Source organism: Podarcis bocagei, assembly GCF_964188305.1.
Source record: "Podarcis bocagei genome assembly, chromosome: 4".
NCBI classification, from domain to species: Eukaryota; Metazoa; Chordata; class Lepidosauria; order Squamata; family Lacertidae; genus Podarcis; species Podarcis bocagei.
The window spans coordinates 53485053-53512988 of record NC_138128.1 but is presented as its reverse complement, the minus strand read 5'-3'; the positions used below and the strand labels follow the sequence as shown (position 1 = coordinate 53512988).

At 41.2% G+C, this 27936-nt stretch overlaps 1 protein-coding gene across 3 annotated transcripts in view; it reads right to left on the bottom strand.

Annotated features, from left to right (window-relative positions):
• ATRNL1 (attractin like 1) overlaps nucleotides 1-27936 on the bottom strand; it is a 503197-nt gene that overhangs the window by 44715 nt on the left and 430546 nt on the right. For all 3 annotated transcript variants that reach the window (XM_081192831.1, XM_081192833.1, XM_081192832.1), the window contains exon 28: nucleotides 25493-25607. In XM_081192831.1, coding sequence (XP_081048957.1) covers nucleotides 25493-25607 — 115 coding nt within the window. The remainder of the gene's footprint in view (nucleotides 1-25492; nucleotides 25608-27936) is intronic.

Sequence of the window (27936 nt, the reverse complement as noted above, 5' to 3'; positions counted from 1 at the left end):
CATTACACAAGGAGATGGCTCTTCCTCTAACTGTAAGGCGAGCATGCTGGAACAGAGACTGCGCTTTGGTCCTGAGTGAGAGCTAAGTCATTTAGCATCCCATAAAAGTGCTCAAGAGGTTTTAGAAGCAAATATATGCACTTCATGGCTTCAGTCTTGAAACTGCTCTGCCAGTACAAGTCTTGTTTACTTCAGTTAGAGAGCTGTAAGAATCCATTTGTCTTGAGTGAATTACTACAGTCAAGGCATAAATAACATTCTAGATTCTCTGTAATTATGACAGTGTGTGTCTGTGTGCATGTGGGACTTTAACCATAGCATTCCCCAGCTTAGTTTCCCACAAATACATCGTATCTCCATGAATCATTTTCAGCATTTCAGACAAATTTATTATAAATGACAGATTTAGGGTGCTGACAAGATTGCTAGCTTATTTCTCACCATTTTGATTTAGGAGGCAAAAATCATCAAGTTTCACTTTAAATTCATCCAAGTTTGGATAATCAGGGTCTTTATCACTTTGTGAATGAACTGAGAGCATTATGGAGGAAAAATATGATTTGTTACTGAAATGCTTCAGAATTGTCTATGGCTTTCAACTGCATTTCTTATAATCAAGGTCTATTTAGGGTGAAGTCTTCTGTCTCCTCCATGTCTTATCTTCTCACCACTTCAAACTCTCTGGGCTTATCATCTGCTTTTGTAAAAAAACAACAACACAATGTCTTCATTCTCCTATAACCTAAATATCAGCCAATCTAGCCAGTGTTGCAGAAACTGTGGCTGTTATTAGCTTGTTTTTCAGACAGTGATTTTCTCAATTACATCCTTAAAACTAGCTCTGGCATTTTGTTTTTATTTTCCTGTAATAGCTTGCATTCTCTTTGGAGGCTTGCTGGCTTCATGTATTCAGCAATTAACTCCTGGCTTCTTGCTGTTATGACAGTACTTTGTCTTTAACATGTTTTGCGAATACATCCTTAGGAAAACTAACTTAATTGGATGCTATTAAACTCATTTTGCCTGGAATACAGAGGGCTTCTATTAAGATATCTCTGTGCAATCATTGATTTGGTTTTAATAACTATAGTGTGAAGGTTGAGGGAGGTTAAATAAGAATGCCTTCCATGTCCCAGAAAAGTCCTAAAATTGCCATTTGCCTTGACCTTTCTCTCTCCCCTACCTCAATACACCACACATATTAAGACTCCCATCATTTATGAAATTATGAAAATTTATAACTTATTTCTCAGAATGCATTGTGGGTCCAATACCATTAGTATGTCATTGGTAGAAGGTATTCTTAACTTGCTCATCAAACACTCACCTACTACTGGTTTGGTGAGTATCCAGATTGCCAATTCAATGAATACATATGTCCCTGTAGTATGTCAATTTAGCTCCTGTATGCATTTGAAGGGCACTGAATACCAGCAAGGAATGGTGCCCAAGTACTAAATCATTTAATAGCAGAGATAACAAACTGTATATGCTAAGAGTTTTTCCATGATTACCAGTGATAAGGGAATACCAAAACCAACAGGACTTAATTAACAGTAATAATAGTAGAGCTAATGGTGATATTAGCTCCATAAGAAAGCTGCTGGATTCAAAGACATCAAGCTGTTTTCAAAACTCTGTTGACTCTGTGGTTTTTCTGAAGCAACTACTGAGGTGCAAGTATTGCCTAAGAATTTTTCCATCCTACAGAAATAGTTTGCATATAAATATCAAAATAGCTTGTTTGCTTTTAAATATCAGAATGGTTTGCTTACAAATATCAAAATGCTAATTAAAGCACAAGACGGTGCTGGGGAATAATTGCCTACATGAAAGTCAACAGCAAAGAATGTCAAAATACAACATTTTAGTTATGTGGAACTAATGTGTGTGGAATTTCTAGAATGGGAACCGTAGATGGGACCCTCCTTGTGCGCAGTGACCTTCAGGCCTGTTCTAAAGCTAAACTTTGCTCAAATATTCTGTTGTTATGAATGGCGTTATTTATCTGGTTAGTTCTATTCTTTCACATTTTCATTTTTAGCTCAACTACATTGTCTTATTATTTTAATATTAGTATTTCAGGAATTTATAAGACATTCCTTGATAAATTGCAATCAAAATTTATGCAATAAAACAGAAAGCCAAACATTCATAGCACATTGCTCCCAAAATTAGTATAATGGCTATTTATGGATTTCTGGGTGCCAAAATTGGCCTAGGGAGGGTTGAGCCAATGTGCTGCCCTCCAGATGTTGTTGGACTACAATTCCCATCAAATCCAGTCAGGATATCAATGGCTGGAGTGATGGGATCTGTAGTTCAATACCTTGAAGACACCATGTTGACTACTCCTAATTTAGAGAAATAACGGGGTGGGGACAAAAAACCCCTTGAAACATACAACTAAGTCAGGGAAAGTAGTTAGGATGCACACACATATACCATTGGAGGATTTGGAATGCAAGCAATTGCAACTTAGGGGTTTATGCTGGAAAAGTGACAGTTGCTTTGACAAGTGTATAAATCTGAAAAACTGTAGCTAATCATTCATAACTTTGAACCACAGCAATTTTTGAGACGGGTGGAGGCAGATTGATATAAGATAGACAAATAGTCCTTGAGACAGGATGAAAGACCATGCAAGCCAAGAAAGGGTGTAGAAGGAAAATAAGAAAAGGGATAAAGAGGGGTAAATGTGTATCTCGGCAAAATAAAAAGGAAGAAAATAAGGCAATGGAAGTTATCACGGGCAAATTAGCATAGCCCATTAGTAACAGTTTGAAATAGGGAGAACTTAAGCAAGGAGAAGTGAAAGATATGAATGTAAATGATAAAGAAGAAATCCCTGTGAGAGAATATCTATTGACAGCAGTGCTTAAGTTGAAGAAATGGAACTGGAAGGAATTTATAAAGTTAATAGAATTCACTATTTACTCTCAAAAAATGTAAGAGCATGCTCACATTACCTTTAACTAAAAGGCAGGAATAGACAACGCAAAAGTAGTGAAAAGGGAGGGGAAATTTTCAATTTAATTTAACTCAACAGACAAGAATAATAGTCCAAAACAGGTTCACATGACGTTATATGGAAAAAGAAATAATGAATGTTTCTAAACAAGACAACTGTAATATTGAAAACTATATTGTCAAACAAAGAAAAAATATCAATAAAATTACAGAAGAGTCGTGAAATGCAGTGAAAGAAACATAAGGAAACAATGTATAAATGTAACACACATACCCCAAAAGAGGGGAAATCTATATCTAGTCATCAAAGCATGTTATTAACATACCGGTACCTGTCCAAAAGGAGAAAGCATAGAGCAAGGCATGGTTTTTGGGGAAAGTTTTCAATTAGCAATAATTGTGCCTCGGATTAACCTCATTGGCTACGATACTGCCACTGTGCAAAGCTGAGCAAGGCATGGTTTTTGAATCACATAATAGTACACCAATGCCACTGGACCCAGACAATTTAACGCTGGAATTCTGAATGGATCATTTGGTTGTTTGAAAAATTATAGAGAGCTATTTTTAAAAATGCAAAGAGAAAGGTAAGTCTTTTGGCATAATATATTGAATGGAAAAACTATGGAAACAGCAGTATATTGATGCCTTTCCAATCTAGGCAGATGTTTGCATACATCTGTGCATTTGAGTATTGTTTGTGTGTTGGGGGTGGGAACAAAAAATAATACATATGAAGCTTTCATCCACTCACCCAAAAGTGTCTTACATGACAATTAAGATTCCAGACTTTTTAAAAAGTGACACCTTGGAAAATCATGGTTTAGCAAATGAGCCTGCAGCCAGCCCACAAAATCCGATTCAGCTACCAGAAGCACAAATAGCACAAGAGGTGGAAATATACTTTTGGCTTTCTCTGCAAAGGCAGACTGTTTGAAATGGCTGAATAAATCCTTTATACAGTTGATTGCAAGAATGGTAGTGCATAAACACATTTCTTGGATGCTCTAGGAAGTTGTGAGGAAACTATCAAACATTGTTGCACGTAATGCATGACGAAGGATGAACTACATTTCTGTGAGTTTGACTGGGATAGCTGAACTGGTTTTAGTGGGACTGAGTTAACAGCTACTTAAAGGGGAAGTGAGGGGCCAAGGCATGTGAAAGTTGCTGCCCTTTGCAGTCCTACTTCCAGCTGAGATTACCTGAGTTGCCCGATCAACTTGCCATGAAACCTTGTGGTTCTGCTGTTAATGCCAGGTTGATCCATAATGAAACACCTACGTATCCAGGACTCAATCCTGGATAAGGAGGTTTACCTGTCCTGAATCACCAAGTCCTGGCTGAGTAAATCGGAGAAGCAGATTTCACTCAGCTTTGTCTACCCAGTTTCTTGGGGCATCATCAGTGTGTGTTCCAAGGCTAGGCAGAGGTAGGATCATTGTGATCTGTAGAGATTTAATTGCTCCTGCCTTGCTCAGTCAGCCATATGATCTGCACATGCAACCAGGAAGTCTTGGGCAGATTGGGCAACTGGTCTTGTTAATGAACTCCAGCTCCCACAGGGTGTGTTCATAGTATGTGTGATTGACATGTTCTATAGCCTTTTCACTAATAGCAACTTTTTAATCTGTCAAGCTTTTACTATAAATGTTATCCTTTCCAGCATGTCTGTGAACCATTTTCTGGAGTTTGAATATGCCAAAGTGGTGTCTGAACTGGACAAGGAAAGTATAAAACTTGCAAAGCCAACCTGCTTACTTGAATCACAATAAATCTGTTGTTTAGGCACTGTAGTTGTGCTTGAATCTGACATATTTATATTGTTCTTAGTACAAGGCTTCTGGGGCTTTGAGAAGTGGTTGGCTTGGCAAGATAACTGGATTCCCATCAATCAAGCTTGATATATTCCATTAGAGATACAAAATCTCAGTGGTCAATTTTATAGCCCTGATAATTATATTCTATGCAAAACTGAGTTACCAAGGATGCATTTATCAATCATAAAAATTAATTATTTAATGATATATATCAGATATGTGAAGGATATATGCAGATGTGGACAAGCCAAAAGCACAATCTGTGTTTAACTAACAGAGATGTTTTGAACTTTCTCATACTTGCCTCCAAATTAATTGCTGCTTTATATATGTAGCATAATAAATAATGACAATGCTTAGAACTTGCACAATGACTGGTCATATTTCTGAAAATCCCACAAAGTACATATGGGAGATAGGCAAACAGGGGAACAAAAGTTGCTGGCATAACTCCAATGAAGTTACTAGAGTTATTATTAATCAGGACTTTCATTTCATGAAACACAGATAACTCACTATGCCCACATTAAGAATTTTGGTGTTTGAGGGAAAGGGAATGAACTGAGTGAAAAGATGTTGGTAGGAACTGGGTGGAAACAGTGGAGACTTTGGGCTCTCAGATTCCAGTGGTGCCCTGTGTGATGCTAAAATTCACACACACACCCGCCTCTCACACTCTGTTCTACAGCATTGTTGTGGCACTCCCCGCAGCATGGCACACTGGCCATTCCACCCTAAAACTGCCTCTGGTGAGGTGTTGGCTGCCATCTATAGTATACAAGTTAATTGTGGTGAATATTTCACTTTGAAGAACTGAAGGTTGCTGTGCTTTGCTTTTCTTTTTTACGCTGTATACTACTATTACTCTAACTGTGAGAGTTCATCTCTTTCTTGTTTAGAGTGATGGGTTTTTTAAATCTGAAGACTTATGAGATAGTGTGAGAGACAAATTAGGATGAAAAGGACAGAAAAATGTGAAATAAGCACACTGTAAATCAGAGAATGACATATATCAGCCCTGTGGAGTATACTCTGTCTTTTGCTTTTTATTGGCATCCTGTGGTCCACCAACGAGAGTTAGGGGCAAAACTGTGGCTCAAGCAGGCAGACATATGCTAAGATTTAAGGAAGGGTGTGCCTCTGAGCGCATGTGCAGCAAAGGAATTTGTGAGCAGTACCAGAACCAAGTTCACAAGTCCTTTCACCCCACTCCTGTTTTTTCTCTTGATTCCGCCTCCCCTCCTCCCCGGTGGTGGTGGTAGTGGAAGGATCTACCAGAAAATTTCTATCCATCTTCTTCTCACCCCTGCTATAAATCAACAGTACATAATTTGATGGAGCCCTATAGCAGAGTCCACTAACTGTTCCTGCTAGACCCTGACATGTTCCTGCTTTCTTAGTTCTTGATGGTTAGTCTAGCCCCCTCTCTGTGTGCCTGCTACCTTGATACATTATTCTATCCACCCCATCTGGCCTATTTGCATTGTTTCTTCTCCACATATTTCCAACAAACTTGTCCATCCCTCCATGGCACTGGCGAGCCTTGTGTCATTGCTCTGCCTGTAGCTTAATGGGCTGGGATGGCAAGCTATCCTTCACACTTCCTTGTTAGAGACAAAGGGAAACAACAGTACAGGGAATACTGAGCCCCTCCTCTCTTTGTAGTAGAGAACCCCCTTTGTCCAATTATTATATTACAACCCAGCCAACTAATCCAAGTATACTAGGGTGGGTAATTTTAGATAGACTGTTTGAACCTTGGGCTGTAAATAGATGGTGTTAAACACAAATAGATGGTGTTAAACACAAAGGCATTCATCAGCACTGAGACCCTTTTATAAAGGATTTCACTGCTTATAAGGTGATTTTTATAACCCACATATTAATTCACTAATGATGAACTAATTAATACTTTATCTTAAGTTAGTACATTTCAACAATCTTCAACAGGAAGTCCCATAGAAGTTATCATTCTTATAGTATCATGAAGACACTTCTATATTAAAGTGATACCTCAATTGTATTGAATACCAGACACAAAGATACAATGAAACATCCTGACTAGCCATTTTTCTAGCTCACCCCAACTATCTGGCCAGATTAATGAAATGTTCAACATCCCTGAGAACTGTGATTTTTTGTTTGAACATATGAACTCTAGATTTACATATCATTTATGAGGTGCCTAAGTTTGAAACATCTGGTCTCTGTAGCTGATGTCTTTATAATATACAACGATGAGGGAGGTTAGCTTCCTGTTCTGTTTCCATTTTAATTTCTGACTTGACAACTACAGCACATATTATAGTAATAATATCTCTGCAGTCACATATGAAACCATTTCTTCTTCCAGCACTGAAAGGTGTGAGATGAAAAGATTCTTGAAATTGGACAGCTGCAAAGTTTTAAGTGCTACTTTTAAGCCAGAACTGTCCCCATCATGCTTTCAGAAACACTAATAATATATAAAGCCTTGACATCCTTCCGACAACATTTTCCTGAATCTCAAATTGCTCATGCATTAGAAATTTTCTTAAAAGGCTCTGAAGTATATGGGGAGGGCCATTTCTCAGTAGTAGATTACAACCTTTGAGCTGCACACAGTAGTTCCTGGTTCAGCACCAATTCTCCAGTTTAAAAGGAACTCAGGCTGGGGAAGATTTCTCCCTGGAACCTTAGAAACCTGCTAGCACCCCTTTGAGGACCAGGGACACATTTTGAATTTTGAGAGAGTGCTGAGGGTGAAAGTCACAAAAATGGCTTGTGGTGGGCATGGCATAACACAAATTACAGGGAGTACTCCCCCTGCACAACCTAATGTTTACCATGGAAAGTCAGCTATATTCTACTGGTCCCGATTGTGGAGCTACAGCTGTTTGCTTCAATTCCAATCTTAAATCAAAGCCTAAATTGCCATTAGGGACCCGCTTACTGGGAGTAAGCCCCGTCAAACACGAATACTTAAATCTGAATCAGATATGTATACCATTGTATTGTAAGTGATATTACATCAATCCATCTGTTCCACAGAACAGAATAGTTGTACAGCTAGGTTAAGAGAGTCCTTTTAATCGTAATGTGTACTTTCTGTATATAACAACTCATATAGCATTGTTACAGAATAAGACAAAACAAGTAGCTGATGTTAAGAGATGTAAATAAGTTTTTCCATTATACAAGGGATGTCGAAACAGTGCCCCTCAACAACAGTAGTTGTTGGACTACAAATCACCTCTGACCATAGGCTATGCTGGCTTAGGAAGATGAAAATTTGTGTCTAACAACACTAGGAGAGCCCCAGGTTGCATATCCATGCATTATACAACAGGTAAAGTAAAGGTAAAGGGTAAAGGGACCCCTGACCATTAAGTCCAGTCGTGACTGACTCTGGGGTTGCGGCGCTCATCTCGCTTTATTGGCCGAGGGAGCCGGCGTTTGTCCGCAGACAGCTTCTGGGTCATGTGGCCAGCATGACTAAGCCGCTTCTGGCTTAGAGCAGTGCACGGAAACACTGTTTACCTTCCTGCCGGAGTCGTACCTATTTATCTACTTGCACTTTGACATGCTTTCAAACTGCTAGGTGAGCAGGAGCTGGGACCGAACAACGGGAGCTCATCCCGTCATGGGGATTCGAACCGCCGACCTTCTGATCGGCAAGTCCTAGGCTCTGTGGTTTAACCCACAGTGCCACCTGCGTCCCCATACAACAGGTAAAAGTATTAAAAAAAATCAAGAGCTGAGGTCAAATTCTTCTCTTGGGGCAAGAAAAAGGTTTTGTTTGCTACTCCACTCTCCTCTCTCTCAAGAAACAGATGTGGTTAATAATATCCACAGTTGGTTTAACCAGCCAGCTTCAGAAACTATGGTTTGAAGGTGACTTGTTTTGAATACACCATATTTAATGTAGTACCTCTGGGGGAGGGCACTTCTTGCTCCTGGGGTAATTTGTCTTCCTTTGGTCCCCACCATGCACTCAGCTTTCACCTATGGCTCCTAGAAGCTGTCAGTATGCAAAGGGGCACACCCCAGGAACAGCTTCAACTAGCTGACTAAATCAGGTGACAGTAGCAGATGGGTCTCAAGCCCTTGGTGAGTTGAAGATTTACCTTACATTTGAAGACAAGCTCTGGTGGATTGAGTGGATGACATTAATAGTGGGTCCAATGGTCAATGTGGTGGTTACTGCATGTTCTGTAGAGGGAAGTGGGGCAAGACGGAGCTCATCAACCTGGGAAGGTAGCTCATCTAGGAGAAGGAAACTCTGATCCCATACCTCTGCTGCCTTGTGGAATATCTTTGGGAGAAGAAAAGGCTGAGTAAACTACACAAATCTGGAGTGAAGTCCCTAAGAAGGCTGGGTGGTGCCTTGTACTCCTGCAGCCAAGCTGGTGCCAGAACTATCGCTCTGCTTTCCTTTAGACCACATGAGTAAGGTCAAGAGGGATGTCTTGTTGTCTGGGCAGTTCACAACTTCCAAATTTACTTCCCAAATTTGTGCCCTGGAAGGTCTCTTCAGTGCTGCCAATACAGCAGTTTGACTTCACCCCCTGGAGTGCACTCCATTGTCTCTTGAGACCGACAGATGCCACCACTGCCAACAGTTTATCAGTCTAGATTTCATTTGAAGCTTTAATAATGGAAATAAAAGTTTCTGAACTCCTTCTCCCAGCTATGCAGAAGAAAGGGAGGGGAGAGCTCAGGGGTTGTTCATATCTTGCTAAACCACATGTGACATCTGAATGTGGCCATTTTTTAGGTTATATGACATGAAAAACATCAGAACATGTCAACAATTAATAGTCTTCACTGGCTGCAGTTTTAGCATCTGTTTGGTAGCTGCATAAAATACTTTCTGGGTCTTTCAGTTAACAATCAAGCACACATTATCTGTAAAATATAGGGGACTCCTGTGTATCATCACTATTCTGCATAGCCTGAAGCTGCACATCCTGGAAGCATACAATATATCAGCATTTTGACTTATGTGATGTAAATTGCTCATTACCAAAATCAGAAGCCACCTTTTCACCCTGCACCGCAAACAGTTTACTTCAAAAGTTTGCACAAAAATGACATGGTTCTGGAGTTCAGCCTGTTTTTCAAAGAAGTCCCTAAATGGTAACTTCATGTGTTTTTTATCTATCTTGAAAACTTTTTGCTTTTCCTTTGATGGCACTGGGATGTTCATATCAAAAGAAGGAAAAGCAAACCAAGAATTCATGGAACTAAAGAAAGCTTATCCCTGTAAATTGCTTAAGGGCCTGCCTGAGGAAACTGGTTCTATTTGAAACAACATTTTCCCCCATTCATGAATTGGTTTTCTTTACAATTTTGTATCAATTTCGTTTAAGATAGTGTTCTACCTCAGACCAGTGTAGACTAGACAAATATGTCACCTTGGTAGTTCGGGAAAAGTGTAGAGATATATAAATATTTTAAAGTACCCCCAAAAAAGTTTGATGTGTTTTGTATAATGCAAAAATATTTTCTGAGGAACAGCAAGGTCCCACTAAAAAACCCCAAAACACCCACATTTGAATGCATAAATAAATCTATACGTGCATCAAAATGGTCTCAAGTTTGTTTAAAAAAGGGGGGGATATATCAGACTTTGACTCATTACTTATGGGTACAGTGATATGAGGTTATATAGACAAACACACACACATCTTATACAGATGATGTAGCATGTGATCACATGGAGGCTGGTATGGGGACTGTATCTGAAGACCCAAACCCTGAGCTCCACACATTCATTGGAACTTATGAATGGTGCCCTTGAGCATAAAGGTTGTATGGTCACAGGCTCCATTTCATAAAACTCATGGCTTGCATTTTTGCACAGTATTAATTATGTAGACAGAGTTTGAGGGGACCCCTAGGCAAAGCGTACTGCAGTGCGCTCTCTATTGCTGAGCCTAAGCTGTCAGCTGTTGCTTGAATTAGTACTGCCCACCGTTTTCCAGCAAATTGGAGGGGGGAAACACCCCTGAAGACTAGGCTCCCCCCTCCACCTGTCATATAGTCTGCACAGGGAGACAGTGACTAGTAAGTTTTGACAAAAAAACACACACCACAGTGCCATTATACTTCACACTCTATTTCAGTAGCTGAATGGCATAAAGAAAATGCACAGCTCCTTACTGCCCAGGTAGAAGCACACATAGTATGTTGTCTTCATATGCTTTAGCTTTTTGCTAATCCACACATGCAGGAAGGTTGGCTGCTTGAAATACTGCCAAGTGGGGTCTGCTTCACATAGCAAGTAGTTTGGGTAATGCCTCTTCTTATAGTAGCATTTACAACTACTGTTTTTTAAGTGATATCTTAAACTCTTCTTGGCACAGACTTAAAGAATAAAACCACATGAATAAAAAGGCACATGCCAAAAGATTGGCACTTTAATGGATGCTGCAAAAACACATCTAATCTTAGAAAAATCTATGAAATGTTTCTTCTATTTATCTAACATGTTTGAAAAGACAAGAAAAAGGAAACAGTTCAGATGATAATGTGCCTCACTGTCTCTCCTATACATACAAGGTGGGGAGGGGAAGCAATATCTTACCTTCTAGGCTTGTCTTACAGACCTGTCCCACTAGACACTTATTAGTGAGCATAATGTTTGACTAGGCCTTATGCACATTGCATTATAGCTGAGCTGAAAAACATCTCTTGATGTTTTTCAGCTCAAAACAGCAGGGGTCAAGGAGTAAATTGGGAGAGATTAAAAGAAATTTAGGGGGACTTATCATTAGTGGGTGGCAGTAGGTCATTTTAAATTAATTATTTTTCTTCTGCCAAGGTTGTGAGAAGCAAAGCAAGGTTGTGAGAGGCTGTTATTTTCTTTCCCCTATAGTCTTGTTCCTGGGCATTCTGGTGGGGAAAAAATGTCTATTGCCAAAATAATTATGGTGGTTCCCCACTAGAGACCTCCAATAGCCAATTGCTAGACTGTTTTGTAATGATACTAAATACGTATGTATTTAAACGGTGCTACTGCATGCCAAAGGTAACCCTCTTCCCAAATATCTAAATAAATGTTGCCCTCTAGTAGCCCCCAAACTTCAGCACTCACAAATTTAGGTGCAAGCCTTTCATAACTGCCATATGCAGAGTAGCTTCTATGTGGGTAGGCCTAAACAGAGTGATGAATATACCAGGCAAAATTCAGGTACATCAAATGGGCAATATTGCCTTACACACAATCGATTGTACATATATGCACCCTAGTCAATCATTTTGTCCTAGCATAAATTACTGATTGCCCCGGAGGAGGCACTGGTGCACCAGAAGTGCAGGGACAGAAACCACAGTTTTAGCTCTGCTAAATGTTTCCTAAATCTGTATGATATAGACCATTGCACTTGGATATGATCGCCAAGGGTTATATCCAATGTGCAATAGACTTCTGCTTGTGCAATGGAGCTGACCCCCATGATTTGTGGGGCTAGTAGTGGGGAAAGAAGAAGTACAATTGTGAAGGTATAGGTCCACTTGTGCGCGCATGCACACACACATACACACGACTCATTGGTTACTATTTACTACAATGCAGGCATTAGGAAGTTAAATACCCAATAAATAAGGTGCAAAACACATTACAGAAGTATAGAAACTGAATTTTGTAATTAATTGTGAGGTTCTCTCCCTGCTCCCCTTTTTGGGTTTAGTCTCAAACACATTTAACTTAATCTAACTCTAACTAAAGATAGGGAGGGGGGAAATCAGCCTTCATTATTTATTTGAAAGATCAGTAGACCATACCTCTAGTATTATTAAAACCGTAATAACAACAGTCAGTCAATTGTGCTTTAACTATTAACATACAGTAACAGCCCCCCCTTTGCCTGTTTTTGTTACCTCTACATAGCTTTGCAGGAAGCTAATCTACATTTCCTTCTTGAGTTTCTCCCTTCACATTGAAAGTGCTTACACTTTGAGGCAAATGTATGGGGGGGGGGTGAGAATGTAAAAGGAGAGAAGACATTTTGAAAAGGATTAATGTGACTGCCCCAAATCCACCTCAATAATAGGAAAACAAAATCAATATATTTAAAGCTATTTTAACAATTATAGGGTGTGCAATCTATTCAAAGATTTTATAACTTAGGTTGTGACATATTGGCATATCTTAAAAAGCAATCGTCTCCTACATCTGCCATTTACAAATGTGTGTCTTTTTTCAATATTGATTCCATAAACAAAGCCTCTTCTTCCTTTGTAGCTAAAAGGGAAAGCAAAATGATGCAGGCATAACAGGAATGGGAACAAACAGCGACATCCGGACCCAATGTTGCTTTTTATTTATTTTTGACTGATTGATTTTCTTAATTAATCCAAAGTAGTTTGCATTACAACATCAAGGGGTGGGAAAACAAAAAATATCACTAGGGTCTTTTGTCAGACATAACATTTATGTGCAGTGTTAAATCTCTACGGCAGCTTTCATTTTATATGCAGGTCAAAAGCAAGCAATAATTCCTGGTGCTTGCAGCTGTGTTGATTCATCCATTGGGTTCCATTGCTCTAATCTTCCTTTTATAACTGTACTGAATGGTGATTTTTGTTGACTGCTTTCATTGTGTGTGGCTATGCCTTGCATAAGCAAAAACTGCTGCAGGTCCTTCTTGGCATACCTGCACTCCTGCTAATTCACTTATTTCCTATCTCACAGCACTGCCTGCTGTTTCATCCCTAGGCTTCCTGTGGCCAGACTCCCAACTACTGTGCCAATTTCTCTGAAATTATGCAGGATCTTTGTGCTGCCAATATACATATACTATGTGGCAATCTCCCTTTCTTACCTGTCTTAGGCTAAAATACCATGTCTTTGCTTTCAAGATCCTGTATTCAGAACAACTGCAATAAATAATAAAAAGTACTATTTGGGAGTTTAAGGGAGTATTTTTCATGACGAAAACAGTGGTATAATTTTTGGTTATTGCTGCAGCAATATGCATGGTATTAAGTCAGCCAACCTCCTAAGTGTGATTTCAGATGCATTTAGATTGGCAGTATCCCACTTAAGGCATTGTGTCTGAAGAGGGAACTACATGGGAAGGGGGTGCAGGAGTGCCCTCCTAGTGTCCCTCTTATTGCCCACTCCATCCCTGACTATAGTGTATTGAGCACCAAGGGCTGAAGTCTATTCAGCTGACTGGCAGGGGGAAGATGACAGGAGCTGAGCAGTGTCTGGTTTGGAACAAGTCATCTCTCAGGGATGAAGTGGGAAGTGAGTACAGTGGTACCTCAGTTCCTGAACGCCTCCGTTGTCGAATGTTTCGGTTCTCAAACACTGAAAACCCAGAAGTAAATGCTTCCATTTTTGAACATTTTTCGGAACTCGAACATGTGACGCGGTTTCCGCTGAGTGCAAGAAGCTCCTGCAACCAATGGGAATCTGCGCCTCGGTTTTCGAACATTTCGGAAGCCGAACGGTATTCCAGAACAGATTACATTGGACAACCAAGGTACCACTATATGGCCATTCAAGAGAGGAAGGGGTAGAGCTAGGCATTGAGAATGTAGGGGCATATGCCAGCAATTCAGAGAGGCTAAAGTACCATTGGCTAAAATGCAAGTGTCAAAAACATCTGAAAAGAAGTGTTTATATGCTTAACCTCCAAGCCAAGATGGGTAAGCTAGAGTCTTAGATGGCAGCACAGATATAGTGGGCGTAACAGAAACCTGGTGTAATGGCCCCATTTTTACTGCACTGATTCACCTCACCTAGGGAGAAAAGTAGTGGTAGTAAAACAAAAAAGGTAGTCATAGGGATGATAGGAGGTAGGAGAGAGTGAAGGAGAAGAGGAAACTCAGGCGCATGAGTTGTTGTTGGCATCTGTCTGACTTGGGAGAAAAGGTGGTGACGGGGGGTGCCAGCAGAGCAAATAAGAGGTGGAAGAGAAAGGATGGGAGCCAAGATAGTTGTAGGTGTGTGATATCAGCCAAATTTGGGAGGCAAAAGGGGCAATGAATGAGGACAAATGGGAGGAAGGCCTAGAAGTGTCCTATACTAATAGCATGACACCTGTGAAATTTTGTGGGCAGTTCCCTAGTAATTTCTAGAAACAAGCTGGTAGCTTCCAAGGTGTCCAATCTAGTTAATGGATTGTTCCATATGCTAGCCTGCAAAATATGGGCAAGTAAAAGTAGCATTTAATCTTGATTAAGCTTTCCTTTAGAAACTTCAGATTTTTCTGTAAAATAACTATTGCTAGACTTTTCCATTGTGTCCTAAACGTGCCAAAATGTAATGATGCGGTAAGAAATGCCATATGTATGTGTTGCAGTGACCAGCATCACAGATATATGAAATTCTTATAGCAAAACAGTCCTCTGCCTTGACAGGTCTGACTCTGCATTTTTTTAGCTTAAGCTCCTCATTGCACAACAAGTTTGCTGGGAGATTGAGTGGTAGACCAGCTTCTGTCTAAGAGCAGCTGTATCCAAGGTTCTAGGAAGGACTAAATTATAGCTCTCCAAGACTTTGGGCAGTAAACAAAATAAACCAGACAACAGGAATATAAAGGGCAATAAGGTAATGAATAAATTATCTGGAAAGAGCCAAGTGCCAATGGTGCGGCAGCAAGTGAAGGAAATAACGAACTCAAGGTCTGGCTATGTAGTTTGGATGAAATATTGAACCACATGGAGAGAACAATCTAGGAGCAAAATAAATTCTCAAGAATGAAGAGCTGAGAATGTCATTGCAAACAATAAAAAAAAAACTGGAAACCAAACTTTAGGGATAGGGGTAGATGCAAAGATTATAAATCTTGGTTTCAAATCTTTGTGGGCTAGTTCAGAGTAAGGAAAAATATGAAGAAAAATAAGAATCTTACAAAATATTTCACCCAAACATATAATTTAATGTATACTAAACAAAGATAGCAGTGAAGTAGACAAATTTATATCTGCTTCAGCCAAGTAAGCAATAACTAAATTTACACTTACTTGGAAATAAATCACACTGATATCAGTGAGGCTCACTTTGAGTAAACACGCTTAGGATAGATTTGTAGAACTGTAGGGTTCAATGGAATTAAAAGGTCAGTTAGTCCAAGTTGGTACAGAGACTTCACATTCAGGCATCAGTCCCTGTTATATTAATCATGGTTTATCACAAATAGTGATCCTGAGGAGCAAAACATATCATGCTAGGGGTGTTTAGTAGGTCATGAAAGAGGTTTACTAAAGCAAATCCAAAAAGGCAAAAGGTAACAAGACATGGAACATTCCACAGGACAAGGTGAAAACCTGATTCTGATCAGTCACTGCTTTCAAAGTGTGTTGTTCTTGTTTAATTTTCTTGTTCCATTTGCCTCAGAAAATGAATCTATTTTATTATTTATTTAATTAATTAATGTATTTACATCCCACCTGTCTCCCAAGTTGGGATTCAAGGCAGCTTACAACATTTTAAAAATGTTATTATAAAATCTAAAGTAATGAAAACAAATTAGTTAAAAACAATAAGTACAAATAAAGCACATTTAGAACCAGCATCAAAATATCAACTGCCCTGACAGCAGCCCAATATCATCTGCATCTAGTTTTCAAAGGCATCTCTGAATAGGAAGGTCTTAGACTGCCAAGGAAAGATAACAAGAAGGGAGCCAATCTAACCTCTCTTTGGGGGGAATTCCGCAATATAGAGCAGCCACCATAAAGGCTCTCTCGTTTGCCAACACAAGAGCAGTAGCAGACTATGAACAGCGTGTGTCAAGCTAAGACCTGGTCCACAAAACCCAGAGTATTGTGAGATAAAAATATTCCTGGACTTCACTACTTCACTCATTTATTTATTTTTAGGCGGGTAGAATTGCAAGATTTAATGCCCAACTGAGTACAACACCAATCCCCTCCACATTAAACACACACACACACACACACACCAGAGAGAAGAATGAGTATGAGCTTTTGTGTAGGAAGGTTTTTCTTTGAGAGGGAGAGGTTCATAGGCAAAAAATGTCAGTCATGAGATCCACGTGTGAAATATGGAATGGTATGGTACAGCAATAGTTTTACTGCTTGATCTAGTAAGTTGTGGAGTTCAAGGCAAAGGAAATACCCAGAGCTGCAAACCAATCTCAGTATTAAAAGCCCCATAGCAATATTGCAGAAGATCCAACAATATCAGATTGAGTAGTAGTAGAAGAAGACGACACATTTTGAGGTGCTGTTTGCAAGATAAGAGAAGAGAAACTAGCCACATCCTGTAGGCTTGTGCCAGTCCTGTGAGAGAACAAATGCCAGACCTTCTGACTGATTCGGCAAAAATCAGCACGAATGCAGGGTATGGAAAAACCAGTTACATGGTTGTACTGGTGCTATAGAGAGGCAGGCTTGAGATGGTTTACTATTTACAGTAAAGCACTGTAGGTTAGTCTCTATATTTTCAGCTTGCATATGGGAAATCTATTGACTTGTCCCGCTATCTGCAATTAAGCCCTAGCTATTAGCACTAAGGAACAGATAACTCATTGCTACTTTTAGTTAAGGCCTGAACGCAATATATGTTAGTGAATTCACTTAAGAAATTTCAGATCTAATTAGAAATTGATTTTTCTCTCTTTTTATTGTATTGTTTAAAGAGGGAAACAATACATTTGCATTAAAACTTTCAAACCCAAGCCATAAAAACAGGTATTGAGAAAAAGTTGTAACAATTTAAGTGGGTACACATTATTGTGTATCTTGTCATCTCAAAGCATTAGGAATATTACTCTTTTTCTAACAAAAAAATACTGTCCATCTACCTACCTTCTCTGACCCTGTCCTAATGCCTTGTGTAGGATTTCCAAACTCTCCCCAGCCAGCTGTCAAGTGGGCGCTTGGGAACTGCAGCACAAAGGGCACTGCCAGTCCTATGCTCAGCACTTTGGGAAGGATTCATCAGAGGGCTGGGAAGGCACATATTTCTCCTCCTTCCTTTCTCCCCCTCCTACATTTCACAGGCTTTCTTTGGTTCCCTAGATGGGGTAACTGATTTTATTTTTAAAAAACTTTGTACACAAAGTTAATTTTTATCCAAGGTACCATCACAAGGTCCAAGTCTCATTCGACATAATAGTACCTAAGTTCCTTTCCCAATCCTCTTAGCAGAGAGTAGGTCTTATTTCTAATTTTATCATCATTTTATACAAGACCTTTTGAATTACTACTACAGATTAATACTTCAAATCTGTCTTATTTCTCAATAGACATTACCAGTATACATTAAAAAAAGTAAAGGACCCCTGACAGTTAAGTCCAGTTGCGAACGACTCTGGGGTTGTGGCACTCATCTCGCTTTACTGGCCGAGGGAGCCAGCGTTTGTCCACAGACAGCTTTTCCGGGTCATGTGGCCAGCATGGCTAAGCCGCTTCTGGCGAAACCAGAGCAGCACACGGAAATGCCGTTTACCTTCCCGCTGGAGCAGTACCTATTTATCTACTTGCACTTTGATGGGCTTTCGAACTGCTAGGTAGGCAGGAGCTGGGACCGAGCAATGGGAGCTCACCTCATCGCGGGGATTCGAACCGCCGACCTTCCGATCGGCAAGCCCTAGACTCAGTGGTTTAGACCACAGCGCCACCCGTGTCCCAACCAGTATACATATTTTATGACAAATCTGGAAATACTGATACAAAAGTACTCTCCAACGTCCCATAAATTCCATATGTATAATGTTTAAAACTATTGTTCTGTACTAGGTTTCCTATCCAGATATATATTCCTCTCAAGCCTCAATATTTCTTAAGGTATCAATACCCTTGATTTCTTTATTTTCTTATACTGCTGTTAAATAAAATAAACTGAGGAAATTTACAGATTTTAAAAACTTGGCCCATACAGAGGACACTACCTTGCAGGACAACCTGAAGTGACAATAGGGGTGTGCATGAAGTGTGTGTGTGGGGGGGGTGTCCATGTGCACTGAAAAGTCCTACCGGCTTGTGCTGGCCAGGGTGGAAAATTGAGGACAGATGTTCTGAATTTTTCCCACATGGATCTTTGCTTTTTTTAGTATCTCCTTATTGGCTCCAATGGAGGGAAATTAGTTACATCATATTGAGACTGGCAAAGGAAGGCTGATTCGGGGGCTTCTTCCATGAACGAAGGGACCTTGGACCCACCAGATCCTAGGCCATCTCCATACTATCCCTGTTCCATGCAGAGCTTTCAATAAATGGGGCCTTTGGGGCATATGCATCTTCACCTCAGATGACTCCATTAGTTGATATTACAAATATAAATACATATAATTCAGTACTGGGTATATCAGGACTATAGGCATAGACACACCTCCATTAATTACTTGGGTGGGTAAATAGTAATGGATGAGGATTTGATCCCCCCCACTTTGAGGGAGATGAACCAACACTCCATTTTCTATCCATATAAATAGAAAAGTCTTACTTTGAGATCCTAGGGGTAAGAAGGCAGGACATAACTACTTGGTACCCAAAGTTTGCTGTACTTTGTACTGTGCTTTCACTTTGGTTTTAATGGTGTACTTCTCATGAGAAGGAGCAGATGATGAAATAACAGCAACAATCTCTAGCCTATGTCCTATATTAAATTGGGAATATTTATTCCAGTTTCAGAGTTTCCTTTCTGGCTATTTGAATTGCAGAATTTCCAGAGCATCTATATTTATATTGTGTGGCTACATAGTATTCCCCGGGCTGTTTATTGAAATGTTCCAAACTGCATTTCCATCACATATAATTATCCACTATAATTAGCCCCACTGTGGCATACTAGTCAATAATATAGGGCCTGGGAAGTGGCAGCTCTCGAACAAATCTGACCCTCTGAAGGGCAAGGCTTCAGCTGCCAACAGCAAATTTAGGTTTGCTTCCCTTGCCTTCTTACCTGACACAAACATTTTAGGCACTGGGGAGAGGAAGAGCAAAAGTTGAGGGCAAAATAGGGAAGAAATAACAGCTGTACATTCGGTGATGAAGCAGAACAAACACCCTCAGGAAACTCTCCAAGAAACATAGTAGTCAACAAGGAACATAGGAAGTTGCCTTTGTCCATGTAGTTCAGTACTGTCTACACTGGCTGACAGCAGCTCTCCAGGGTTCCAAATAACAGACATTCCCAGACTTGCCTAGAGGCGCTGAGGATTGAACCCAGGACCATCTACATGCAAAGTTGTTGCCTAATAGTTTTTCTATGGACCTTTCCTTCTGCTAGAGTAAATATGATAGACTAAATCTTTTCAACCAGATCTCTAATGCCAAGCCAAAAGATCTCCTTCCAATTTTGCTACCCCTTTGAGGGTTGCAAATCAAAGAGGGGAGATTTTAGCAATAGGGAGGGGGTAAACCTTTGCTGAATAGTCAGTACCAGCACTTCTTTGGGTGGAGATCCTGAAGTCCCTTCAGGATGATGCTATGTAACATCATTTAGAGAAATGGTTTAGAAGCAAAATGGGGTTATTTCCCCACGTCTCACTTTGAGTAGAACATTCACTTCCATCTCAGAGAGACTAACAATTACAGTTGGCGTGCTGGTTTAAAACACATACCACTATGTTTTAATCCTAATGCCCATCCTTTTTCTAAGCCCATCTTGGCAAACCTAAAAGAATCCCTTTTTTATATTTTACTGGAGGCACTCTTGAGTTCCCATATTAGGTGGAAAGGCAGGCAAAAACAAACTAGACAGGATCATCTGGGCAAAGTACTTTGCAAACAGTTTCAAATGTGGCATCTTTATAATGAATAGTTCCTTATAAAAATGTACATATGTATACACAGGTGTGCTACTAGTCTTTATTTGACTGGTCTTCTGAGAAGTGTGAAGAAGCTGGAAAGGGGTTAACAGTTTGCACGGTAAACATAAAGGAAGCACAACAAACCATGCCTTGTCAGCTTTGTTCTAATTTTCCTGGCACAAAGCAACAACTCAAAGGAAGCCAGCCTTTTCAGTGGCGGAGCAAAAAATGCTTATTACCGGTAGCTCACTAGACAAGGCAAAAAGGAAAGAAAGAAAGAAAGAAAGAAAGAAAGAAAGAAAGAAAGAAAGAAAGAACTAGACTTCAAAAGAACAGAAGTGATTGGATAATATAACATGTCATTTTGTTTATTTATTAAATGTATATACTGCCAACAAATAATAGCTCTCTGGATAGTTCACAAACCCATTAAAAGTACAACAAACTAAATTCAAGCCATAAAAACAGCAAAACCATTTATAAATAATGTAAACGTAGGGGGGGACTCCACACATCTAAAACCCAACAAAGGCATAGCATCTAGGGACAATTTTATATCAGAAAAAAACAAACAACCAGAAGCAGAATAACATGGTACACCTATCTAAAAGCACCAGATAACTATACCCATTAAAAGGCCTTGGAGAACAAAATAAAGGTTTTAATTTGTCTATAAAAGACCATAGCGTGGGTGCCAGGCTATCCTCTCTGGGGAAAGCATTCCCATAAGCATGGTGCCACCACCAAAAAAGCCCTCTCCTTAGTAACAACCCACTTCACTAGGTAGGGGGACCTGGTGAAGGGCTTCCATTGAGGAGCTCAATGAATGAATGGGCAGGTATATATGGGAGTTGGAACTTAAGAGGTTAAGTTGTTCCCATGATGCCTCAGCATTCTGACGTCAGAATTTGGAAGCTGGGAGGAGTTTTCCTGTCTGTTCCTCTCTTGTCGTTGAGAGAGAGAGAGACGCAGTTTTACCATGGCTGCGAGGAGTCCTGGAAATATCTGAGAAAATGATGCAATAAAGAGCTGTAAACGGACATTACTGTGCTCTGTGTGTTTGTGGGAAACTAAGTGACAGGTTGCTGCTGTGTTTTACTCTGCTGGGCGTGACGGAGAAGAAGGAGCAGATCGCGCAGAGGAAGTGTGCCGGACCTGCCGAAGCTGCCATAAAGAGCTAATTGCCGGTAGTAAATCAATTAGCACGTCACGGACTAATCAAAATACCTACAGGTTATGGTCCCTGAATTACCGCTTGTAGACCTGTCACGGGAGACATGCTGAAAAGGCTTTGATCTGCGGTGTCGAGCAGAAACGGCAGGAAGCGGAGGCAGAAGCAAACAAGCAAGCTGCGAGACGCAGAGAGTGCCTGTGTTGCTGAGAACTGCGCAGAGCTGAGGTATCGTTTCTCCAGGGAGAAAAGCCAGAGGAGCTGACGTTGTTGTAAGTACAGCTTGGGGCCCCCTTGGGAGAACGGGAGAAGATGGCAGATAGCCAGGAGGTGTTTCAAGCTCCGTTTGAACAGCTTGAAGAGCTCACCACCCAGTCGTGGGAAATATGGGTCAGAAGGGTGAGAGCCTGGTTTTGGGCAACTGGCTTGTGGGACGTAAGCAAGAAAGAGCCGTCCACAAGCGAAGAGGCTGCTGCTGAAAGTGCAGGGCTGGTGGACAGAGATGCAGAGACCCTGCAATCTGTTTCTCTGGAGGAGAAGATGCAGAGAGAGAAAGCTGAGAGAGCTGAGATCTGCATGTTGAGAGCAGGTGTGCATGCTAAGTTGCAACAGCACCTGGAAAGCATTGAATCTGCGTGTGAGGCCTGGAGAGTGCTGAAACGTCTGTGTGAAGGCTCAGCAGGAGGCCGAGGGCAGATGGAAGCTGCAAGCCTAAAGATGGCTGGAGCCCCTGTTCCTGATGATTTAGCCTCAAGGAGTGCTAGTGAGCAAGTCGGGGGGGCGGAAAGTTCCAAAGGCAAGTTTGAAAAGTTTTCCACTGTGCCTGCTGGAGTGGTGTTCAGAGGGGACGGATCTGGCAAAAGGTGCTTTTCCGGAAGAAGGAGGGCCAGGCCAGCTGGGAGGAGCCCCGGGCAGTATTTTTCCACTGAAGTTCGTCGTTGCCACGTTTGCAAGTCAGCTGAACATCTGCGTCGAGATTGCCCCCACCGGAGCAGAGAGGCAAGGCAGGATGTTTTCAAGGACAATTCCCATGGGAATCAGTCGGGTTTCCATGGCAGCCAGTCTGGAAAAACAACCAGGCGTGAGACTGAGGCTGGTAAACGTGCCAGGTGCCAGGAACAGACTTATCAGATTACGGCTAGTTTGGCGTTGTTTGAAAACAGCCGGGAGCAAGGCTCAGAGTTTCGTTTCGTTATTGACTCTGCAGCTAATCGCAACTTGATTCCAGAGACACCTGCTGTCGAGGGGTGGAATTGCAAGGCAATTCCGGCCGGGAAAACTGTACTGTTTGCAAATGGACAGAAAAAATGTGTGACTAACGTGACAAATCTCTTTATGTCTGTTTTACAGGAAACGTTGGAGTGTTGTATTGTTCCTGGGATACACCACTGTCTTTTATCTGTGCCTTATTTGCTAAAAAAGGGATTCAAGGTTTCTTTTGAGGATGACGTCTGCACAATCTCCAAGGGAGGGAGGATGCTTGCCAAGGTTAAAAAGGGGCAGAATGATCTTTTCATTCTTAAAACGTCTCTGGAGGGTGAGGGGAAGGTTGAGAAAGCACAAGCACTGCGTGCTACAATTCCCAAACATGATTCATGTGTACACGCTTGGCATGCTAGGACAGCTCATGGCTCTGTAGAAGAACTACAGACGCTACCCGAGGTCGCTAACGGTTGCCACATTGTAGAATGTGGATGTGCAATGGATTGTGAAGCATGCAGACATGCAAAGGTAAAAGGGTGCAGTTACCCAAAAGTGGATAGGGTAACCGAAAAACCTTTTGAACAAATTCACATAGATTTGTTGGGTCCGGTAAAGGAACCAAGTCTGGGAGGGTCAAGGTTTCTGCTCTCGATGCAGGACAATTTTACACAGAATTCCTGGACTCACGGTCTCAAATCCAAGGATGATGCAGCACAGCTGATCAAACGTTGGATTGAGGAGGTGGAACAAAGGTTTTCCACCAAAGTGCAGGCTGTCACAAGTGACAGGGGAGCTGAGTTTACAGGTTCTGCTTTGAAGAAGTACTTTCGCAAGAAAGGGATACGTCACACAGTGACTTCACCCAATCAGAGGGGGGAGGCAGAGCTACGATGTGAGGCTCTGGTGCGGACTGCAAAGGTGTTGCTGAAGGATTCTGGGTTGCCACCAAAGTTTTGGCTGGAGGCAATCAAGTATGTAAGCTTCACCTGGAATCGCACCTACAATTCAGCGGTAGGTGACACACCGTTTAGCTTGTTGCATGGCAGGAAACCCCAGATTCATTTTCTGCGCAAGTTCGGGTCACATGCGTCTGTGCCAGTATCTGCTGCGTTGCAAGGGCCAGATGGATCCAAGTTCCGGAAAATGATCTTCTGTGGGTATGAGCCAACAGCGAATGCATGGAGGTTCGCATTTCCATCAGGTGATCAGAGTAAGTTACTGATCAGCAAGCACGCTGAGTTCTATGAGCAGGATAAAAAGTCACAACCTGCTGTCAAGCGTGATGTTCTCTCAGAGTGTCTCTCTGATTCAGAACAGGAAGATTCTGAGGGGGAGGAAGGAGAGGTTGAGTCTGCTGATGACGATCAGGTCACTGACCAAGGTCTGGAGCAGGGTGGGGCATCTCCACAAGTTGTAAAAAGAGAGGTTAAGAGTGAACCTAGTTCTCCTGTAAGTGTAATGGAGAGGATTCGAAAACGCTTTAAGTCAGAGGGAGAATCCCGTGATGCTGAGGAAACAGTTCCTGGTGACAGTGAATCAGAGGTAACATCTGAGTTTGTGCCCAGGCGATCCAGTCGCACAACGAAGGGTGTTCCACCGGAAAGATACCAAGCCACAGGTGCGTTGGTAAGTTTCGCACAGTGTGAACCTGAGAGTTACGTGGATGTTCCACAGGTATTGTCAGAATGTGTGGCAGAGGGGGTATGGGAGTTGGAACTTAAGAGGTTAAGTTGTTCCCATGATGCCTCAGCATTCTGACGTCAGAATTTGGAAGCTGGGAGGAGTTTTCCTGTCTGTTCCTCTCTTGTCGTTGAGAGAGAGAGACGCAGTTTTACCATGGCTGCGAGGAGTCCTGGAAATATCTGAGAAAATGATGCAATAAAGAGCTGTAAACGGACATTACTGTGCTCTGTGTGTTTGTGGGAAACTAAGTGACAGGTTGCTGCTGTGTTTTACTCTGCTGGGCGTGACGGAGAAGAAGGAGCAGATCGCGCAGAGGAAGTGTGCCGGACCTGCCGAAGCTGCCATAAAGAGCTAATTGCCGGTAGTAAATCAATTAGCACGTCACGGACTAATCAAAATACCTACACTCCACACATCTAAAACCCAACAAAGGCATAGCATCTAGGGACAATTTTATATCAGAAAAAAACAAACAACCAGAAGCAGAATAACATGGTACACCTATCTAAAAGCACCAGATAACTATACCCATTAAAAGGCCTTGGAGAACAAAATAAAGGTTTTAATTTGTCTATAAAAGACCATAGCGTGGGTGCCAGGCTATCCTCTCTGGGGAAAGCATTCCCATAAGCATGGTGCCACCACCAAAAAAGCCCTCTCCTTAGTAACAACCCACTTCACTAGGTAGGGGGACCTGGTGAAGGGCTTCCATTGAGGAGCTCAATGAATGAATGGGCAGGTATATATGGGAGAAGGTAAGTTATAACAAGTTGACAAATTGCCACTGGTCCTTATTCTGAAAAGCAACTTGTATGGTTCGACAACTATAATGGAGGCTGGTTCTTCCTTTTTTAATGTAAATATCAGTATACACTTAGGATAACAACAAATAAATCAGAGCCATAGCTGCTATTTAGGAGAATTCTTACCTGACTGACCAGGTGGTGGGACTCCTGATGATCCTCTTGGCAGGCATAAAAACACCGTAAGTACTGCTGCTTTGTTTCCTGAGCAAGGCTCAATGGCAATCGGCTTTGGAGAACCCTGAAAATGGAGAAGAAATTGTATTACGTGATCTAGGTTATTTTATATTGCTACATATTGGATTCTTCACTCAAAACATTTACAACTATCCACAATAAAATAGGAGGCTCAATGTTTCCCTGTGAATAATCCTCAATGATTGTTGTTTTAAACGAACCTTTCATTTCATTGACTTAAATACAGGTTTTCATGAATAACTTGCATTATTCAATTAAAGTGGCAAAAGAAAGAAATGACCTAAAATATAATGTTTTTCATTTCAGCAAATTTAGTAACATATGTTAATTACTGAAACATTCAGATCAGCAATATGTTTTAGCACTACAGTTTCTCATAGGATTAGTATCACTCAACAACTTATACAGAAAGCACAGTGGGAAGAATACTGTGTTACATTTTCAAAAATACTGTGTTACGTTTTCAAAAACAGCTGTGCTTGCAGTAGTTCCCCCACTCCCACCACACACACAGAGAGAAGGAAAAAGGAAATATATTGCTAAAGATAAAAGGTGAGGATTTCCCCCCTTGCATTTTAAATTAAATCAAATATACATGAAGAAAATATTTTTGTTAAAATCAAAATAACAAATTGGACTTATCTAATGTGGTATATGGGACGTGGGTGGCGTTGTGGGTTAAACCACAGAGCCTAGGGCTTGCCGATCAGGAGGTTGGTGGTTCGAATCCCCACGATGGGGTGAGCTCCCATTGTTCGGTCCTTGCTCCTGCCAATCTAGCAGTTCAAAAGCACGTCAAAGTGCAAGTAGATAAATAGGTACTACTCCGGTGGGAAGGTAAACAGCATTTCCGTGCGCTGCTCTGGTTCGCCAGAAGCGGCTTAGTCATGCTGGCCACATGACCCGGAAGCTGTACGCCGGCTCCCTCGGCCAATAAAGCAACATGAGCGCTGCAACCCTAGAGTCGGCCATGACTGGACCTAATGGTCAGGGGTCCCTTAACCTTTAATGTGGTATACAATATATATTATCCCCCAGTAGGTAACCAGAAACATGTTGCTGCATTGTCAAAGAACACAGAAAGGGAGGGTGTTCTGAACCCAGGTGGCCTGTGCGAGTGGTTTGATGCAGGGATACCAAAGAAGGATGTCAAAAACACCAGAATGGCCAGTTCTAGTGCTTTCTTACAGGGAGATGTAAACTTGCAACACAGCCTCTGAAGCTCCACTGCCATTAGAGTCAACACAGAGGGGGAAAGGAAAGCTTTGCAACAAGGGACAGATAGCAACTTGCTTTTGAAGCAAAGCTAAAAGAGGCAATGCAGAACATAGGGAAGAATAAGACCTAATAATTAAGAACAAAGGAAGCTGTCTTATTCTCAGCCAGACCATTGGTCTATCTATAGCTGTGTCCACTCTTGAGGTGTAATATGTGCTTGGGTCACTGTTTGTGTGTGGGTTTGTGCTGCTTTATCACTTTTTCTCCCTCAGCAACCTGTACAATCGTCTACCCCATTCAGAAGCACCCCCCAAACTTCAAAAAAGGGTTTTTAAGGAGATTTGAAAGCAGATTGGGACAGGAAAGTCACTGTTAGTGAGACCTCTTTAATTGTTTGTCTGGACTGGGGAAAAGTGGAAAGCAAGGGAAAGTAGAAGAGTGTTCTCTGCTCTACACCACCTGGTAAGCATACAGAGACCAACCTGCACATTGGCAATGCTCAGAAACAGCATCTCGAACTCAGACCCAAGCTATCACCCCAATAGTTCTTCCTTGGCCGGAGATCACAGGAGGTTGGGTAAAGAAATTCCAATTCTGTTCCATTTCTAATGTCATCAAAAGTATGATTAGGTCCAAACTGGGCCCAGAATTAACCAAGCTATTCTGCAATTTTATTTAATTTTAATTGAAGAGACTTCAATTCTGAACTGAACATGTCCAAGTGTGTCTCCCCCTGCCCTCCACTCTGAACTGCAGTTGCTACTCTGGCAGACAGAACTCACCTTGGAATAGTTTAGCGCTTTTTTATCTTAAAATAATATCTGCATGTGGAATTTCAGTTCTGGCTACACTTATGTGACCATTCTTTGGGGTGAAATCCAGTTCTGTTTGCATCAGAGGCGAGGGGCACAAAGAGCTCTCCTCCACAAAAGACTTATTCCTATTCATTTTATTGAAGCAAATATATATGCACATTTCCTTGTGCACACAGATCTATTCCCTTTCTTGGACTTTATGGGGCATCTCATGGATCTTTCACTTGGACTGAATACAGATGCATAACTATTTTCTTTTTAAGAGGACTCCCTGGCATTCATATATGAGCACAATATAAGTCACAGCAACACAAAATTTCTTGAGTGTCTAAGAATCAA